This window comes from Vigna umbellata, chromosome 5 (genome assembly GCF_029865625.1).
Source record: "Vigna umbellata cultivar VRB3 chromosome 5, Vumbellata_1.0, whole genome shotgun sequence".
In the NCBI taxonomy this organism is placed as follows: Eukaryota; Viridiplantae; Streptophyta; class Magnoliopsida; order Fabales; family Fabaceae; genus Vigna; species Vigna umbellata.
In genome coordinates this window covers 55,023,901-55,045,829 of record NC_142169.1, presented here as the reverse complement: position 1 = coordinate 55,045,829, position 21,929 = coordinate 55,023,901, and the positions used below count along the sequence as shown (strand labels likewise).

At 36.7% G+C, this 21,929-nt stretch overlaps 1 protein-coding gene and 1 long non-coding RNA gene across 5 annotated transcripts; both read right to left on the bottom strand.

Annotated features, from left to right (window-relative positions):
• Window positions 1–3,071: 3,071 nt before the first annotated feature.
• Window positions 3,072–8,906, bottom strand: LOC148198650 (uncharacterized). Of its 4 annotated transcripts, none has more exons than XM_088091621.1 (3): window positions 7,415–8,906; window positions 4,051–4,319; window positions 3,701–3,964 (listed from the first exon to the last, which is right to left on the bottom strand). In XM_088091621.1, the coding sequence occupies exons 1-3, from the start codon at window positions 8,904–8,906 to the stop codon at window positions 3,701–3,703; spliced, it is 2,025 nt and encodes a 674-aa protein (XP_087947747.1). The 4 variants fall into 4 exon arrangements, with proteins under 4 accessions (XP_087947748.1, XP_087947749.1, XP_087947747.1 ...); XM_088091620.1 differs by having other exon boundaries at window positions 4,051–4,623; window positions 7,455–8,906; XM_088091622.1 differs by lacking the exons at window positions 3,701–3,964; window positions 4,051–4,319 and adding an exon at window positions 3,072–3,430 and having other exon boundaries at window positions 7,326–8,906.
• Window positions 8,907–21,064: 12,158 nt separating this feature from the next.
• Window positions 21,065–21,551, bottom strand: LOC148198649 (uncharacterized). The gene is made up of 3 exons (XR_015786869.1): window positions 21,475–21,551; window positions 21,288–21,383; window positions 21,065–21,204 (listed from the first exon to the last, which is right to left on the bottom strand). It is a non-coding gene; the product is annotated as an uncharacterized LOC148198649 (long non-coding RNA).
• Between the last annotated feature and the right edge of the window lie 378 nt (window positions 21,552–21,929).

Sequence of the window (21,929 nt, the reverse complement as noted above, 5' to 3'; positions counted from 1 at the left end):
CTCTATTACAACCACCTATTTGACAAAGATACTACTCCCCAACAACCTTACTAACATGAGAAACCTTGCCTCTATGCTAAAATCCTCTAGTGTTCAATAGTGTTTATTTGTCTGACCATTATCCTCAAAACAAATCTAAACCCCTACACCTTGACTTTTAAGAATCTTTCTTTAACATAACCAACCTTATTGTGTCTTCCATACTGCCAACCCCTTATCTATCCTCCGCCACTTCTTTTAAATCTCTTCTAAAACCTTTACAAATCTTGACTTCAAATCAAACCCTTGATTGATACTCTTTTACTTCCTCTTGCTTTTTCTAAGAACCACCATACTACTGACTTGATCACTAAAACTTCTGATTTAACTACCAACCGATATGCTCTTGATCACCTTTAACCATACCCATTATGGGGACTTCTCCTTACTTTACTGGTCTCGACTCTTGAGTACATAGTTTCCCACTACGCTATCCCATTACCAAAGTAAAATTCTTCTCCGTTGCAACGAGAAAACCAATTTGAGCACTCTATCTTCACTTTGTTAACTCACTAACTGGAACCATATGTATTTCTTGACCCCTTAACCTGTAGTCATACTTATATTTGTATCCTCATTGAGTTTAGATCACTAGCTTGATCAGTACCAAGCCGACTTATGATACATCTCAAACTAGGACTGTTTGAATTGCACTTTCTCAACCATTTTGACAAACCCACTAGTTATAGCATTTCAACTATACTAATGAAATCACTTTACAACTTCACTTCAAACCCCAATCTTCATACTCTTCAAACAACTGTTACCCAATCCTTATCAAACCAAGAACTTGAAGCTCCTCTTTGTTCAAACCATCTGTTAGCACTTCCTTACCTCAAGATTAACACTACAACTCGAAACCATAGCTCAATTCATGCCCTTCGTCCATTGACCCACTCTCTCTATTCATCGTGCATTTATACTTCCTCACTTTAAGGTTGACACTGCAACTTGAAACCATAGGCTCACTTGTCTTCTCTGCTTCGTACCTATACTTCCATACCTAAACTCACTTCTGACTATAACAGTAGTCATACTATTTTAAAGAAACTCATCCCTCACAAAGCACCAACTATTAACATTGGTTCTACTTTAGACACCAATGTAATAGTGAACCCCACCACTCTAATGTGGAAATTCTAGTACCTGCTTCAGAACACCAACCAAAAGCTCTTACATCAAAAGACTTACTCTTCATTTCCACACTTGTCCTCATTTTCTGACTTGATTCGTGCTTGATGTATAACCATTGACTATTCTTCTTGAAACACTACACTTCTCTTGATGATAAAAAATCACCAGAAAGTAGATTAGAGCACAACCAAACCATCCTTACGATCACACTCCTATCTTATAAAAGAAACAACTTCATCTTTCCTTTACTCGCGTTCACTAAACTTTCCTAATTTACATAACCCTGATTCTCAACTATATCTTAATTCACCTTTAATGCATCATCACTGTTTTCCTTCTCTCAAAATGAGAAACTCCTCTGAAAGACTAAAACTCACTTAGAACAAAGGTAAGTCCAAATAAAAAAAATATAAGTTAGACATTGTCTAAATAAAAAAAAATATACGTTATATTTATTATAAAAGTATGTGTTATATACAAATAATTCCATAAGGGATCAATGCTATATCACTAGAATTTTTCTACTTATTTTTTGTGGTTGACCTGTGCAGTTCGTAGTATTGTGATTATTTGGCTAATCATTCTTTTAGGAACATGTAAAAGGATTGATCTTAATAAACAGAAATAAAAAATAATCATTTAGCATTATATTTTATTTTTTAAATTTGCGCAGTCTACTTATGAAAGGATTAGCTGGAATCCAACCTGTCGATATTTCTGGAATCCAAAATGTAAGATGTTTCGTCATCCTCTTCGCTGACGTACAAATCTAGTTTCCTAAGTTGCATTCATAAATTATGAATATTTATGTTTTAATGATGAGAGTCTGTTCTTGGTTTGCAGGTCGATGTGACAGATCAGATTAAAGGCCAATTGTCTTATCTGTGGGCTACCCCAACACTAGTGCAGAAACGGCTTTTTACGTCCGATATTTTGGCCTTTTGACGTCCGGCGTACGCCGGACGTCTATGTGGTAGACGTCCCTCAGACGTCCGTCGTGCCAGGACGGACGTCTATATGAACGTCCGCTGCCTGAGGACGGACGTCTATATGAACGTCCGTTCTGCCTGAGGACGGACGTTTATATAAACGTCTGCTGCATCAGGACGGACGTTTATATGAACGTCCGTTCCTGAGGACGGACGTTTATTATAAACGTCCGCTGCCTCAGGACGGACGTTTATAATAAACGTCCGCTGCCTAACCACGGACGTTTATAATAAACGTCCGCTGTCTGAGGACGGACGTCCATATAAACGTCCGCTGCTGTCTGAGGACGGACGTCTACCTTGCTGAGTTCTTTTGGTGTAGGCTGGGGGTGGGACGTCCGTATGTGCACAGACGGACGTCTATAGACGTCCGACTGTACACTAACGGACGTCTAGGGGGCGTTTTTTTTTTAAAAATTTGTTTGTTTTTTCAATAGAACCACACCTGAAAAACAGAAAAATGTCCCAGAACAATTCTCCAATAACATAAATATGCGTTTTATATAAACAAATTTCTACTTAATGTTCAATCCACTACCAAACTATTAACATAAAAATAAAACTAAAACCAAACAATGTTCAATCAAGAAGAAATATAACTATTCCTAACTCCATCTTTGTAGAAGATAAGCGGTCCACTCCTGCCTTATCTGGTTAATTGTGTCCTCTGTAATAGGCGATGTAGTCTTGAAGTGCTGCAAAATTCAAGAAAGATTCATTATTGTTTCATATATAGTTGAAGATGATTTTGATTTGTAATGTATTGAAGGTATACATCATTACCTCATTCCAGTCATCTGTAATGACAGCTCGAATGATGGTCTTAATCCAACACATCACATAGAAGCCACATTCCCATGAATCTACTTGCTGGTTACACTAAAATAACAAACTAAATAGTTAAAAATTTAGATCATTCAATAACATAAATGAATTAGAAACTATAAATGACTTACAACCTTTGGATACAAAATTTGAACCAATTGACCACGAGATTTACCAATAACTCTGTACAGATTGAAAACACAAAGTATAATTAATATGACTATTTTATCATAAAAGTTGAAGGTTAACATCAAATTGAAGTCATTTTTTGGAGAAACACTTACCCTTGAAGCATGGTTCTCAACTCAGTTTTCATCCTCCTGTGCAACGAACAAAACCATATAATTTTACAGGTTTTGGGAATGATGACCATCAGCTGCCAGTGAGACCTATCACGAAGGACAAATAGTTATTCAACTAATTAAGGAAACTATAATAATAAACTGACCACATATAAAAACACGTACCCGTCAATGTATGGCACAAGGTATACGTCTCTTTTGGACTCATCCATCCATGTTTGCAAATAATGTTGTCTGTTTTGAAGTGTGTTACCAGACGGTTGAATGGTCTGAGGTTCAACAAATCCGTACATGGAAGACCGACCTTGGTCTACAACGATTGTGTCCATGTACCTAAAACAACAAAGTTAAGTCGTTAGAAACTATATAAGAATGTAAATAAAAGTAATATCAAAGACCAAATTGACTAACTTACATGCACCACAGTTGAATGATGGAAATATTCAACATCCTGGCTCCCTCAATCACCTCCAATGCATCAGAAAATGTGACATAAACTGGCACATGTGAGGGAAGACCAAATACCCTCAAATCCCAGTATAGTTCTAATGATGCTTTCTTCAATCTCGGTAATTTTGTCACTAACTTTGATATAGGATCATCCTCTGCTTCATGAATGTCATCATCTTCATGTATGACTGTATCATGAATTGGCTGCTTCTGAGGACGTGTGAACTGAAGATAAGAATTTACGTCAAAGCTTTATAAACAATTATATGAAGACAATTAACATATAAATACTAAGGAAAAAGACATTATACCTGTGGAGTCGCGATGTGGGACATGATCAATGCTCTAGGCCAGGCAATAAATGTTCCTATGGCCTCCCCCACAAAGTTAATTTCTGGAGTGGGTACAGGCACCTGAGCCTGGGGATCCCGAACCTCGTCAATGGTCACACGCACGTGCTGGGGTAATATGGCAACACCATGAATGGTCTCCCCTCCCTCAAGCACTCGTCCGACAGCCACAATGCGTGGGGGATCCCCATCAACCAACAGCTCATATTGACCGCTATACTCATTGGGTTCTACAGCAGAGCATGATCCTCTAGTGCTGACACGAGGTGCTGTGGGAGTTTCATCGGCCCCCATGTGGCCTTGCGTCATGGAATGCAGCTTTTCTTCAAGCGCTCTTTGTATTTGTTTTTGTTCTTGTAGCTGATCCATGAATCGTTGCTCCATTGATCTCATGCTTTGGTTGAGTCTTTCCTCCCACTGAAGATCCAGCTGCCTCAGTGTCTCCTGACTCATTGATTGGGGGGTTTTCTGTGTAGGGCCAAAATAGTCACGAAGACCAATCGCCCCTGGAACTCCACGTACACGTCCTGGGTGCTCGGGCCTTCCAATGGCCGTTGTCAGAATGTCGTCCCTACCTTGGCCAGCAAATGTGCCCTGAGTCTGCTGCTCAACCAACTCATCCTGCACATAAAAAAACCAAGTTACTTAGAAGACATGCTGTGATAGATACACAATCAAATAACTGCTTAAAATTTGAACTTACAATTCTCTGTGAGATCAAGGCAGCTGAGGAAGATGTCATGTTCCCATCAGATTTAGTCCGAGCAGCCTTCCACAGCTCGTACCTAGCAGGTGCAGGTGCTAGGTCAGGCGACTCAAGTCCCAAGGCATCGGCTCTAGACTTTCTCAGTTTCTTCTCGAGTTTTGCATATCCACCTCGTGATAACAAGTGGGGTGTGTCGTTTAGCCTTTGTCTTTCTTGGGCGGCTAACCTTTTATCCTGTGAAAGCATGTATATAAGTAAGTCTAAAATCATAAAAACTCAATGAAAGATGATCTTAAGAAACATACCTTCCATTCTTCAGACTCTCTAGATGCACGAAACTGCATCCAATCCTCCTCTGTGAAGGTATAATGCTGAGATGGATTTTCATGTTGTCTATCTCCAAAGACATATAGTCGTGTCAGCCTTGTCTTGAAATCCCTAAATCTTATCGCTATATGCGATAACACTTTCCTTTTGATTTGCAATGTGTTTGGAATATCAAAATGTTGCTGTTTAAAACAAAAAACTTGTTACCAAGAGAAAAGTTAACAGATAAGTATATCACAAATTGCATGAAGTCTAAACATACCTGAACATCTTGCCATAAGAGGTTCTTGTCGACCTCTGGGACGTCATCCCAACATGCATGAAGGATAGAGACATGACTTTTTGCTAACTTGCCCAGATAACTCCTAAACCTATCAGCATTTGGCCCTGATGGATGACCTGATCTGGGGTCAATGTCAACATGCCTCCTCTGACCATCCACGCGTCCGGATGTCACATCTGCCACTCGGGTGACGCCTCGTCCACGTCTGCTCTTTCCCGATCCTGAGTCTGAGGCCGACATACCTGAAAAATTAGACAACGTTAGTAATAATTCAATTATGATGAACATACATATAAAGTCAATAAAAGTGAAAATATTAACCTATTAATTAATTGTTTTTTCCCAAATGCCTTCGTTGTGATCACTACGAATTGCTTGCATTACATCGGCAACGTCATCAACTGGGTCTTCAGTGGGTCTACATGCAACAGATGTTGTCTCAAGTATATCAAGAGAATCGTCATCATCATGTCCATGCATGTTTCTACCTTCTAAAACCACTGACCATTTGTTATTCGATGGATCACTTACGTAGAATATTTGTCTTGCTTGACTAGCCATGATAAATGGTTCATCAGTGTAATTCATCTTGTTCAAGTCTACCAATGTGAAACCAAGGTCATCCATCACGACACCAGAATTTATATCAACCCATTTACACTTGAAAACTGGTACTCTAAAAGTAACGTAATCAACTTCCCATATTTCTTGTATTATTCCAAAATAACTGATGGAAGCTGTGATTGGATTTTTGTCTTTAGAACTAGCAAAGTGCACAGACTCAGCTTGTAGTGTGACGCCACTATTTTGAACTCTGCTTTTGTCATCTTCTACCTTTGTCTGAAAAGAAATATTGTTTATATAGTACCCACCATATGTAATGACCTCTGTGTTCGGTCCACGAGATAACCTCAATAAAGTTTCAGAAACATGTGGAGTCGCATACACCTTTTTCTTAAACCATCCCAAGAAGGTTTTCACATGTTCATTAAGATGCCATTTTTCACTCATTTTTGGGTTTGCTGCCTTTATTTCATTAACGTGGTCAGAAATGTAAGGAATCACATCAACAGTGTTGTTTAAGACGTACAAATGAGCTTGGTCAATTTCTTTTCTGCTAACACTTTGAATTGTCACACCTCGAACACCCTTACCTTCACATTTTCCTTCGTTTTTGCTCTTGGGAAGACCGACGGGTTCACAAGATGGCATATAACTTGAACAAAATTCAATGGCTTCTTCTGCAACGTATCGCTCTATGATTGAAGCTTCTGGTCTATACTGATTCTTGACATATCCCTTTAAGATCTTCATGTATCTTTCAACTGGGTACATCCACCTTAAGAAGACCGGCCCACATATTCGAATTTCTCTGACTAGATGAACAATCAAATGTACCATGATGTCAAAAAAGGAAGGTGGAAAATACATCTCCAATTGACATAGTAGTCTTATTCCCTCATTTTCCAATTCATCTAAACCTCGAGGGTCAACAACTTTCTTGCAAATGGCATTAAAGAAAAAACTCAGACGTGTCAGAATACCCCTAACAGAAGGAGGTAATATGCCTCGAATAAGAACCGGTAACAATTGTTGCATCAATACATGACAATCGTGAGACTTTAAACCAACTAGCTTTAAGTCTTGCATAGACACAAGGTTACTAATATTTGAAGAATAACCTTGCGGAACCTTCACACTTCTTAAACAGTTACAAAAACTTTGTTTTTCTTTTTTGGAAAGTGTGTGACAGGCTGGGGGCAGATAGGTGCGTCTTCCTATTATCTGTGGATGTAACTCAGATCGGATTCCCATGTCAGCCAAATCTTGTCTTGCCTTTATTCCGTCTTTGCTCTTCCCTTTGACGTTTAATAAAGTTCCGATGACACTGTCACAAACATTTTTTTCAACGTGCATCACATCAATACAATGTCTAACATCAAGTTCACACCAATATGGAAGCTTAAAAAATATCGATCGTTTCTTCCAAATGTTCTTTGCAGAGGTACTTTTATGATGTTTTCCAAACACAATGTCAATGTTTTTGACTTCGTTGTACACCTCTTGACCATTCCGGGGTCTGCACACAACCTCATCCTCAGCACTTCCATTAAATGCTTTTTTCAATCTACGATAAGGATGATTACGAGGAAGAAATTTTCGATGTCTTGTATATACTGTCTTCTGACCATGCTTCAACTGAAGGTAACTAGTGTTTTCTTCACATATGGGACATGCAAAATGACCTTTAACACTATAACCGCTCAAGTTTCCATATGCTGGGAAATCATTTATAGTGCAAAACAACATTGCGCGCAAACGGAAATGTTCCTGAACATGTGAATCAAACACGTCGATGCCTTCTTCCCACAACAGTTTCAAATCATCAATTAAAGGTGCTAAGTAAACATCAATGTCATTTCCAGGTTGTCTAGGACCCGATATCATCATGGTCAACATCACATATTTTCTCTTCATGCACAACGAAGGAGAAAGATTGTAAATCATCAACATAACTGGCCACGAACTGTGTTTGCTACTTAAGTTTCCATAAGGATTCATACCATCAGTTGCAAGTGCAAGCCTTAAGTTTCTTGGATCTGCACCAAATTCAGGGAATTTGTCATCAATATTTTTCCATTGTGGAGAATCAGCAGGGTGTCGAAGAAGATTATCGCACTTTCTTTCGTCAGAGTGCCATTTAAGGTTCTTTGCATCTTCTTTAACAGAGAACATACGTTTGAACCTAGGTATTATAGGCAAATACCACATCACCTTAGCAGGTGCACCATCATTACCTTCATTACCAGTGACTCTGTCAGATTTCTTTTTAAAACGGGATAAACCACATGTTGGACAATAGTTTAACGAAGCAAACTCCTTTGTGTACAAAACACAATCATTAGGACAAGCATGTATCTTTTGATATTCAAGACCCATTGGACATAAAATTTTTTTGGCCTCGTAATTACGAATAGGTAGAGTATTATTTTCTGGAAGCATCTCCTTCAACAACTCCAACAACTCGGTGAAACTTTTATCGGTCCATCCATTCCTTGCTTTTAAACTAAACAACTTTAAAGTTGAAGACAAGCGTGTAAAGTTTGAGCATCCTGGGAACAACGGTTGCTCTGAATCATTAATAAGAGTATCATACAAATTAGCCCTTCCAAAATTATCTTCACCGACATCACGTATCATGTCCTCTAAATGGTCACTCATCCATTCTTCCACATAATTTGTTCCTCGTGACGTGGTAGGCTGCTCAAGTACTTCTCCATGCCAAGTCCAAACGGTATAAGTCCTCATTATGCCGTACATGAATAGATGGTCACGCACATTGCCTAAGTCTTGGCGTATTTGATTAAGACAACGCACACAAGGACAAAAATATGTCCCGTTGACAAACTTAGCATTTTGTTGAACGTATTGCAAGAACTGCGAAACACCCTTGTCATATTCTTCACTCATGCGACGTTCGTTCATCCATCTTCGATCCATACTATGTTCGTAAAATCATTAGTTCAAGTGTTTTAACTCTCACAAGGTTAGGCCCTACCCATTCAAAAAAATTAATTTTCATAATTTGCTCAGCCACATGCATTGAAGTGTACGTCATAAAATTGATACAATTTCGGCAGCATTTCGCATTGGTCTCCAAAATACACGAAATGAGAGTAGTCAACGATGACCACAATCAAATATGCATCCGGAGAACAACACAAGTACTGAACCGAAATTTCATCAATCTTATCCTTAAACTCCAATTGACATGGTATTGCAAATTATGAAAATTAATTTTTTCAAACTGTCCAATCGGACAATTCAAAATTTAACACAAACGATTAAAAGATTAATCGTTTGTCTTAAATTTCAAACGGGAACTAAGTGTCACTCAATGTATGGCAATAACTAATACACATTTTACACAATAACACATACATGCATACACAAAATTTAACAGTCAAAAACGTCTATACACTAATACACATTTCGCATTAATCGTTTAACACAATAACATAAGTCAAAAACGTCCATACACAAAATCCACATACATGCATACACAAAATTTTCAACCAACAAGCTAACCTGAAAAGTTGATTCCAAATGAGAAGGAGGGAAGTGGAGGACTAAACGGCCTAACTCGCAGTCCAAAAAGAGGTCAAGGAAGCCGTCCAAGAACACGCAAGAGTCTGCAAAAAAACGGACCCAAAACAATTTTTAATCGGTTCAAATCAAAGACATTTCATCACATAGCAATGTAATCGGATTAAATGTAATTTTAAACGGTCCAAAAGTGAGAAAACGCACCTGCAAATCAATGGCGCAGCAGCGTTCTGCGGAGGAAGACGATGAACAGTGGTTGCGCGTTTGCGGAGCAAGGTAACTGGTCACGTTCGCGGGAGCAAAGGTTTTATAATCTTAGACGTCCGACACTCTGGGGGACGGACGTTTATAATAGTATAGACGTCCGTTTCGTCACTAATATGACGTCTTTGACGATTTAAAAATCATATTCGCGGGTGCTTTAAACGTCCGTCCTGGGTGACGGACGTCTATTGTACTGAACAACTGAACGTTTCAACTCCCAATGGCAGCCCATAAACGTCCGTCCTACGAGGGCACGGACGTCTATAATATTATAGACGTCCGTGCCCCAGACTGGACGTGTAAACCCTAAACCTAAACCTGCAGAGAATTAAATACCCAACCACCCCTGTCAGTACATAAACGTCCGTCCTGGGAGGGCACGGACGTCTATAATATTATAGACGTCCGTGCCCTCCAGACTGGACGTGTAAACCCTAAACCTAAACCTGCAGAGAATTAAATACCCAACCACCCCTGTCAGTACATAAACGTCCGTCCTGGGAGGGCACGGACGTCTATAATATTATAGACGTCCGTGCCCTCCAGACTGGACGTGTAAGGACTGAAGACAATTAAATACCCAACAACCTGTCAGTACTTTAAACGTCCGTGATGAGGGGACGGACGTCTATAATGGCTGCCATGGTATTTGAAACGTTCAGCTTATAAACGTTCAGTTGTCAGCATATTAAATTCATATCATTATAAACGTCCGTCTCAACCTGGGACGGACGTTCAAAAAGCTACACACAGAACAGCCTATTAACCTTATGAACGTCCGTCTCGGCCAGGAACGGACGTTCACAAGTGCACATGATTTTCACTGTTGAGCTTTTAAACGTCCGTCACCTAGGACGGACGTTCATAACAATATAAACGTCCGTCTCGGCCAGGGACGGACGTTCAAAAAGCATGTCTGTCAGTCCTCTGAACGTCCGTTCTGAGGACGGACGTTCGCGCACTCACAGGACGGACGTTCTTTGTTAATGAACATACTCGCCAAGCGCACGGACGTCCGCTCACCCAGGACGGACGTTCAGAGATTGACTCTGTCAGTCGTCTTAACGTCCGTTCTGAGGACGGACGTTCGCGCACTCACAGGACGGACGTTCTTTGTTAATGAACATGCTCGCCACGCGCACGGACGTCCGCTCACCTCAGGACGGACGTTCAGAGATTGAAAACGTACGCCTATAAAACGTCCGTCCGCATGTGACGGACGTCTATAATACTATAAACGTCCAGCTCGACCCAGGACGGACGTTCAAGGATTGACAACGGCAGCCTTTAAAACGTCCGTCCGCGTGTGACGGACGTCTATAATGTTTAAAACGTCCGTCTCGACCACGGACGGACGTCTAGAGGTCCACTTATTTACTATTATGCCACCGGTCACATATATACGTTGGGGATTCGTGGGACGGACGTCTATTGGGTGACGTGAAAAGCCGTTTCTGCACTAGTGCAAGGATCTTAGACCAACTTTAATTGGATACATACTATCCCGTATATAACAACATTTCTTGCATATTCTTAAATTGAAGTTTGACATTATTCAGAAGTTATGCATAAAATTGCTTAGCGTTAAAGGATGTATTGCTTTTTTAGTTTCAAACGTAAAAATTTGTATTTATGTTGCTTTTTCTTATAAATAAATTGGGTATATTTATTAACTTGGATGTAGGTTTCTTTACCTTTTTAATGTTATTCTTATCGCATCCGGGTTCTAATAGCATTAAGGGCATTGCTCTTTGTTACCGTAGAAAAAAGCACGAAATATATGGGGTCTCAACATATTTTAATTAAATATTAAAAGGTGAAAAATAGGATGTAATAATGGATAACAAAAGAAAACTACTAGGATCGACAACAGAGTTTACTAAGGTAAACTAAATTTTTCTTGTCATTATTATGTATACAATAAAATAATGAAATCAAAAGTTTTGTGTAGTTTTCTGAATTCTCTAAAAAGTGTTTATGATAACAGTTTCATTACATGGAATTTCTTTATATGTTGTCAAATATAGTATTATTTTATAAGGTTAAATATGTTTTTAGTTTTTAAATTTTGAATGTAAAATTAATTTTTTTTTTGTTTTAAATTTTAATATATTTTAATTTTTAAATTTTAAGAATGAATAAATATAATATTTTTAACAATATATTAAATTAATATTTAAATTAAGATTTATCAAAATAATGTAAAGAACTATATTTATTCATTTTAAAAATTTAAAATCAAATTAGATTAAAATTTAAAATATAAAAAATCCAAGAAAATATTTAATCTTATTTTTTTATATATGATCTAAAGTTTATATTGACAAATGATAAAGTTACTCAAATAAAAATTAAGATATAAAACTAACTGGTATTATTGTATGCGCAGTTACAAACTTCTGTGCTCTCTTCGTGCGATATAAATCTGTGGTTTCGTTAACATTTCGATTTGTTTGCGAAGTCTGAAAATTCTTGTGCTGCTGGGTTTGCTCGTGAAATCGGAAATGGCCGCGCTTCGTAAGCGGGTATGGCAGTTATCTGGGATCGCAGCTTTTAGGGTTTCCAAATCCAAAATGTGGTCGTCGTTCGAAAGAGCACTAGTCCATCCATCTCCTGTTTCCGGGACAAGGCATTATGTGAAATCCAACGAAAAACACTTCGTAATAATTTACAGTTTTCCTCTAATTTGTTGTTTGGATTTCACTCTTATTTGTTATGTTTCAAATTAGGTTTGATTTTTTGTGTTTGATTTACTGGTTTCATTTTTCTTTTTAAGACTGAGATGATGCGAGAATGCAATCGGTCCAAGTTTAAATCAGAGGTGCACAACTCACAGGTATTTCTTAAATATGTGGATGTTGTCCTAAACTTTAAGAGTTAGGGCCTGCTTCTACTCGTAGTTAACATGGTAGAGTTAAAGAAAGATTTTGTGGGAGTGGTTATATTCATTACCGGCATCCTATTTTACTGTCTTAAATTTTACTTCCGTGCATTATATTATAATTAACTCAGGATGAGAAATTCCTTGCACATCTACTTATTTGTAAAACGTCAAACATAGATTCAAGGTTATTTTGAAATTATTCATGTGTAGAGCTGTCAAATAAGCCCAGTCCATGTGAGTTGGGGCTAAAAAAAGCTCACAGGACCAAAAGTTCTTTTATTAAAAAAGTCCACATGACCTAATATCCCCAAATCCTGTGTGTTAGGGCAACCCATGAGCTTTCCTTTTTAGGATAAAAATTGTATAATAATAGAGTTATTACAAATTGAACTCATTGATCACTGATTAATATAGAATGAGAAGAAAATATTAGACAAAAAATTTACACTCTGCTTGGTAGCCAAAAAAAGACAACAAAGATTGGCTGCTTCAGAATAAGGGGGGAGAATCAAGGCTATCTAGTGACAATCAAATTAATTACTTTGATCACATATTGCTGTAAGGTCATGGTAGCAAAAGAGGTCATGGTTTCCGAAGAAGATGACTCATCTTGCTTCCCTTCAGCCAACATAAGTTTACCATTCTCTTCAGACTTGCCCTTTTGTTTGCATGCACTTTTGGCTTCCACAAATTCAAATATCATGCCTGGTTTTGTCACGTTCTCCTCATTCACATCTTTTTCACCTAAAAGCATTTCAAGCACAATAAAGGTTGGGATAGGGTCGGAGCTGAGGAGAATCCTGCGTGCAAAGGAGAGCAATCTTACAAAATCTGATTGCCTCCTCAACATTGAAGTCTCCATCTAAAAAAGCATCCACCAATTTTTCTGTCTCTCCAGCCTCGTACAAATCCCAAGCCTTTAAAACACATTGACTTTTGAGTTTCCATTTGAAACAGTGAAAAATTGTTTTCAAATGGAAATGTGCCATTTGTTTGGAGGATATGAAACAGTGAAAAATTGTTTTCAAATGGAAATGTGCCATTTTTGTGATTGAAAGTGAAAACGAAAAACCTTACTGTCCTTAGTCTTTCTTCAAATGGAAAGGTCCAACTCATACTCCGTAAATTGTCGATACTTGCTAATACTCAATAGATACGTGGAGAATGGTTTTTGCTTGTTCCTTTGACCATAATTTTAGAAGAATAATTCAAATGGTTGCATCACAGTTCATGCGTTGGCAAATACATGCAAAACATGTTTCTGTTGCATTTTAGTGAGACATTTATGCTGAGAGTGCATTATTTTATATTAGGAACCTTTTTTCCTAGCTCTTAAATTTTATGTTTTCTTTATCATAGTTAATTTATTCACTTCAAATTGTATGTTACATTGAAGTTACATTGATGCTGATGAGGTTGGTTTTTTTGACTGATGCTGCAATATGCTGAAAAACTTATTCAGGACCATCGGGGAGAGCTTAGGAATGTTACAGAGGACGACGATAATGAGATCATGTATGGTTTTTATACCTTTTAAGTGACTTGTCATGATGAAACTATTGTCGTCTTTTGTTTCGTTATGATTTTATAGTACAATCACATGTTTTGCAGAAAACTTGCAAGATCAAATGCGAAAAAAATCAAAATTGATCTTACAATATCAGCCATAGAAATACTGATTTGGATTAATGCCTTGACTCTTGCATTGGAGAAGGAGAAGAAGGAGTAGAAGAAGAAGGAAAAAGATAAGAAGGGTAAGATGTAGGTTTCTTAACCTTTTAATGTTATTCTTCATCGCAACCTGTTCCTGACACGATTAAGGGCTTTGTGTTGTTTTCTGAATTTTCTGAAAGTTGGTGCTTCTGTTTCATTACATAGGAATTTCTTTAAAGATGTTGTCAACTATAATATTGCTTGATAAAATTAAATATGTTTTTAGTTTTTAAATTTTGAATGTGAAATTGAAATTTACTTTTGTTTCAAATTTTGATATATTTTAAGAATGAATAGACATAATTTTTTTAATAATATACTGTATTGATGTTTAAATTAAAATTTATCAAAATAATACAATTCAAAATATAACTTTGAAAATAATTTCTAATGTTCAAGAGACATTAACTTTGAAGAAAACCAAGAAACACCTTTAGACATTGATTATATTTGCACAAATTCCATGCCACCTGAAAAATGAAAACATAAAAAGCGTAAATGAAAAACTAATTACAATTAAATACTAGTATAAAAACACTAGTATAGTAGGGGTTTGACATCAATTTTTTTTTTTGTTATATTTTGGTTTTATAACCCAAACATATTTAGGCAAGATAAAAAAGAACGAGTTTAAGCTTTGGTTCTCAATCGAAACCTATAATTAAGAAATAGGCTTTGGTTGGTAAGACAACCGACACATACAAGTAAAAAAATAAAATAATAGTCTTTTGTCAAATGCGACCAAGAACGAAAATAAGGGCAAGAGCAATATCAAGAGCGAGAGCAAGAACACGGGAGAGCAAGACCAACCGCTCAAACGTGAACTAAGAACCAAGATAACAATAATAATGTGGCATCCCAAACACAACAAATCAAGACCTACACAAACCTACAATGAACACCAAAATGTAGCGATAACACCAAAAAGAGAAGAGAAACAATGTTATGAGAAGGAAGAGCAAAAAAAAAAAAGAAAGAGATAATCGAGAAACAAGAAGGAAGATAAATGATAATGGACATAAAAAGAAATCTCAACAAAGGCTATAATGAAGGAAAACATGAAATTGCAATGATGTAAGAGAAGAATGCAGTGACATTGTGCAAAAGGACCTTCGCAAAAACTCAAAAATTTATTCCATGTAGATGGCACTAGTAAAAAACAGACTTTATAACTCTCACAATACGCTTCGGATTTGGGAAAACTGAAGCATAAGAAAACGCGGTAGCATTTTTGTAGTTTCAACAAACTTATAGGCATCAGTTCCTACTCAATCGAGGCATAAACGAGTTATGAAGTAACCGAAGCGTAAAAACCTGCTTCAGTCCACCTTCTCTTCTTGCAAAATAAACTTTTTGCCTGACATCTTTTCTAGGATGAGATATAGCCTCGATTAGTCAGACAACTGAGGCATAAAGCCCATTATAATCCCTCTACAACTTTGCAAATTCACTAACATGGCAGGTCTAGAGGTCGTACTGCCTCGGTTAGTTAGAGAACCAAGGAATAAAGCCCATCAGAATCCTTCTACAACTCTGTGAATTCACTATTATGGCAGGTTTGTAGGAGATACTGTCTCGATTAGTCAAGGAACCGAGGCATAATGTCCTACCAATTCTGAAACTGGACTTTTTAATGCTTTTTGTCAACTTCTTTTGCCTTGGCTCTGCTAGAACCGAGTATACCTGAGGCTTATAGGTTGAATATAATTTTTTCATATATTATTTTGAATTTTTTTAATAGTTTAGGCATCGGTTGCTTAAATAACCGAGGCGCTAAGGTGTATATTGCCTTGGTTATTTGCTTAATTAAGGTAGTATCTCTTTCGTCACTTAAAATCAGAAACATAAGAGAAATAACCCTACTTCTTTTTCTCTCTCGCACGGATAGAACAATGTTTTCCTCCTACTGCAAGTTGCTCCCTGCATACTGCGGTGTAGTGCCTCAATTGTCTTGTGCAAAGGTTGTCCATGTTGCCTCCACTTCTATCGCGCGAACTACTCTCCATTTTGCTGCCTCCACTTCTCTCATGTGAATGCCCCTATTTTACTCTCCAAGCGTTACATCCACAACTGTCACCGCTCATAAGTGTGAAAAAGAGTTGTTTTTACACTTATAAATGATCTCAATCTTATAGTTATTCATGTTATTACTCAGTGAAAAGTTGTAATAGAAAGTAGATTGTTATGTAAATTATTGTACAGAAAAGGGTCTATAATTTAGAGTCTGTCAGCCAATTCTCGCATAGCGCAAGCCAAAATTTGCACAGTCAGATAAAGGAAATTCGCATAGCGCATCAGTACCTGTGCGCTGAGCGGATTAATTAAGTTAAGTGGCTTAAAAAGACGTGACAGAAAGTAATAAATCATCTTTTTCTGCAAGGAATGGGAAACTAAAAGTAACGTCCCGATAACTCACAGGGACCGTTGACTGCCCCCACAGACCACCACCAGGCTTTTCAGTGTGCTTTGTCCTCACTCGCACACTTTCTGGGAAAACTTCCCAGAAGGTCACCCATCCCAGAATTACTCCAGGCTAAGCACGCTTAACCATGGAGTTCTTATGAGTCAGGGTACCGAAAAGTAAATGCATTTTGATGATATGAGTAGTCAAATCAATTCCTTTAAGCTATCCTTCAACTGTATAGTCCCATACCTACACAGTCTCCAGATCCCTCTCATTCCGGTGTATGTTCGATTCATCCATGTACCCCTTCCACCCGAAGCTTCCAGGAGCCGCTCCTTTTCTGTGCCCCCTGCACCATGCTTCTTGCATCGGCGTCACTCCCCGCCCTCGTCTCCGTGCCCGGGTGTCACAAATTAAACTTAGATACTCTTTTGTGAATGCTTGAACAGAGAATGTATGTGTCTAGGATTTTACTGTAATGTTAGTCAAAGACCAATTCCAGTGATCTTTTATCATACTTTTCAATCTTAATTTTTTTACGTTGTTAATTTCATACTAATTTCCAAATTGAAATTACAAATGTTATCATCAGTAATTGATCTTGATAAATAATTTTTAATTGAGATTTACCATAACTCAAATTCCCTTGGAAGAACGATACTCTTGACTTAATTCACTGTATTACCTGAATAATTTGGTATACTTGCCAAAGAGGTATCAGTCACCACGGTTCATTCATTTTGTGGGCATCGCCGTTGTCATCGCCCAATCCTCCTTGTTGTTCTTCATCGTTTTGTCTTGTCTTGGCTTGGTATACCCTGACTCGTCCGGACTAGAATGATTACCGAGCTATGGCGGGTCTTGCACTCGTGGTGGCTTTATGAAACTTGGGCACTACCGCCCGACACTATCCCCTTACCACACTCACGAGGTTAATCCGTTATCACTCACCTTGGATTATACTGGAAGCACCCAAGACTAGGACCTCCTGCTACTCCTCACCACATGGTTCAATCCTCTCTACATGAGAAGAAAGACCATTGGAGTTTCAGGATGACCCCCAAAACTGAGCTACCATGCAATCATTCTATACACCCCCAGATCACCACCATGTATCCTCTCCTTGAGGATCATGGAATTACGTATATGAAACATATTGTGACTTTGAAACTTAACCCAAGACATGAATAATCAAATACCCTCATATTATCACAATGAATCTAACATATCTCATACATTCACATACTTTCCACATAAATCACATCATTATAGTTCACAACCATGTTCAGATACATATATTCAAATCCAATAAAATCCAATCATTTCAAAAATCATACAAACTGCATATATTCCAACAAGATATATTACACAATAATTTAACAGTACATAATCTGTTCAATAGGATTTAAGTTAAAAACTTGTCGAGTAGACTTCCAGGAAAGAGAGGTGCGTCACAGTGGACAACTTAAGTACCAAGTCTTTCCTTAGCCAAAGTGTTTCTCAACTAGTTTTTAACAAATTTCTTATTTACAAATTTAAAGCAACAACATATAATATTAACACCGAAATTAAATATAATTAAATTTTCTAATATATAATACATTGTATTACCCATCTTCCAATATTCAAAATACAACTACACATAAAATTTTAAGAATATAATTATTCAAGATTTTACTTAATTCAAATAACTTTACTATCTCGTAAAAACATTTCTCTTCACTCATATGATTAATTAAATATCTGAACCCATCAAACTAATTAACAACATGTTTAGATCATGTGGTAAAATTTTTAGTTCAATCTGACGGTTAATAAGGTAGAACTCATAAATTTTGTATAAATGGTTCAAAAACGAAAATTAGCAATATTTACATCCCTAAGAAGATACGAAATTAATATCTGTAAATCTGTAACTCCAATTTTATATCTAAACGGTCAACGTAATTCACTGTGTTATAAACTACATATTAAAATTTCAGGTTGATCCAACGGTTAACTAGATAGATATTGAGATTTTACCGAGGTAACTCAGGTGCAGAATTTCAAGTGGTTTTCGGTTATAATCAAAATGCGGAACAAGTTCCTCTAAGCGCAGACATCTAATTACAAATCTGAACGGTCGAGATTACTTAATATGTCTTATGAACTATATATTAAAGTTTGGGCTCAATCTAATGGTAGTAATATATCCTAAGAATCATATATCTAATTTTCAAATTGATCCAACGGTCAAATAGGTCAAAATCTATATTTTACCGAGAGTACTCAATAATAGAACTACAGGGGTAATTAATTTACTCAAACATGTAAGATTTATTTCTCTAAGTACAAACTTCTAATTAATGATCCGAACGGTAATTATTTTTCAAGGGTCTTACATGTAACATCCCAAATTCTCACACTTGAAAATTCACAATTCCTATACATAAACATTACATTTACGGTAACATCCCGTAATCTCACCCTTTAAAATTTTCTAGCTGATATAAGTCTATACATGTTAAAAAAAAAAAAATCCTAATTATAACTTGAGTTCTTCTACTCCTCCCTTCCTTGGCACTGAGTGAGACGACATTCCTTCATCTGCTCCCGTATATAACGAATTATACGATCATCGTACATACCCAAACACAAACAAGTAGGGTGAGCTACCATGCAACCAATCATTTATGAAACATGCATGCAAATCTCATATAATAATTATGTCAGACATACTCATACTATCATACAACAATCACATCATACATACTCATCCATTACTTTGATTCACATGTTCACAACTCATATTCGTAATCATAACATGTATAAAAATCATCTATAATATAAGAAGGATTAGCTCCCCTACCTCTATTCCAAACGTCTCTTGCTCCGAGTTCGTTTTCTCCGAAAATCCTTCAGAATTTCCCCTTTGCAATTAGAATTTCCTCTAACTCTCTTCTCTCAAAATTTTTCGAAATTTTTGGTGCAAGTTTTAGCCTTCCCCATGCTTGCTATTTATAGTCCAAAAATTTTATTATTCATCATTTTTTTAATATTATTTATTATTGTAATTTCACCACTTACATAATGGATTTACCACTTACATAATGGATTCACCACTTACATAATGGATTCATAATGGATTCCTTAATAATGACTTCAATTATGAATGTTTTCTCCATTATCAATATTTTTAATTTTATTTATTTATTATATATTTTTTTTACAAAAAGGTAGAAAAGAGTTTGAACCCATCACCAAAATTTTCTACCAATTAAGCTACCAACATTTCTTATTTAAATTTCCACATTTTATAAACTTATTATATTTTTCATTCACAAATAAATTTATTACTACTAAAAATAAAATTGTTACTATTAAGGTAAATATTTTTCATGGGTCTTACATTACATGATGCATGCATTTTTATTAGAAGAATTGGGTGGTTGAATGATTGATTCTTTGGTGTGATGCATGCATTTTTATCGGCAGTACTAATTGCTTGAGCAAGCCACTAGAAAATAGTTTTCTGCTGTGAAAGTTTTTTTAAGTAAATCTGTTTTGCTTTAATTAAGTGTTTTTTTTATGCTAAATGTTTAAAGAGTTAGATTAAGCTTGGTTATGGTGCAGGTTCAATTTTGAAAAGAGTTGTTAGTAGTTTTCATTTGTTTGAAGCAGAGTAATATATTGCTCGAAGTATATTAGTGATACAGAATATAGAACATCAGGTAAGCTGTTTCATTTTTATTTTATCACTAGTGCAGCGAGGGGCTTTTACCGCGGTTGATTTTCACTATACGTCGCGGTTCTTGAACCGCGGCATATTCAGCCGCGGTAGTAAGTCAGACACTTTATGCCGCGGTTCGAACCGCGGTATATAGGCTGCGGAATATGCCGCGGTTGTCTAGGGAACCGCTGCCTAAATTCATTTTTTAAAAAAAAAAATTCAAAAAAAATAATTAAAAAATGCACTATATGCCGCGGTTCGCGGTTGAACCGCGGCATATAGGCCGAAAAATATGCCGCGGTTAGTGTCAAAACCGCGGCCATATGTCTCGTTTTTAAAAAAAAAACGAAGCACTATATGCCGCGGTTGTGGTTAGAACCGCGGCATATTCCCCTTATATGCCGCGGTTGTGGTTAGAACCGCGGCATATTCCCCTGCAGTTTTTTAAAATTGCAGGTCTGTTTTTGTGATATCCACTACCACAAAAACAGACCTGCATATAAAAACATTTACAGAAATGCAATTTCAACATAACAAACACATGTTCAAATGTATTTCAACATCAAATAAAGTAGAGTCTAAGAAATCAAAAGCTAATCAAATGCATTGTTTAAATCTAAATCTAAGAGCTATTGTATAATCTAACTATATACTTCGCAGCAGCGTTCCTAATGAATAGTAGGGACTTCTCAGGAACTGGTGTAGTAGTCTTGAATCTCTGCAAAAGACAATTCATTTTAATTAGTGTATATGAATTCAACATTTGTTAAAAAATCAAAATTTGTTAAAGTTAAATATTACCGTTTCCCAGCTTCTTGTGATGTGAGAACGAACAATATGGGTCATCCAATACATTACATAGTATCCACACTCATATGACCCATTTTGTCTGTTACACTACAATATATCATCACAGTTGATAATAGTTAGTGAATAACATTTGTTATAAAACAATTATAACAAAGTATGACTTTAGCATATGTCAAACCTTGAGAGAAATCCAAGCAATCTTTCTACTCTTAGCAATTGATCTCCCGTCCATCATCATACTTGCTGGAATAGAACTGTATATAAAAAAATGTTTTAGCATTCAGTTATATAACAAAGAAAGTCCAAACATTGAGGTTCTTACCAATCAATTGCTTGTCTGAGTTGTGTGGGAGGAGGCCTGTGCAATGAGCAGAACCACAAAGCATAGTTGTCTTGCACAGACATAACAAGAAGTTGCCAATGGCGCCTGAAATTCATAATAACGTAACTATTAAATATTAAAATCACATATGGAACATTATTATGTTAACAAAGTTCACTTACCCGGATATATAAGGCAAAAAGTATATTTTCTTGCCCCTTCGAAAACTGCTTATCAGACTCATGTTGATATGATCAAAATCATTTGATTCATGAATGTCTTGGGGATCAATGAATCCATAATCATCAGAA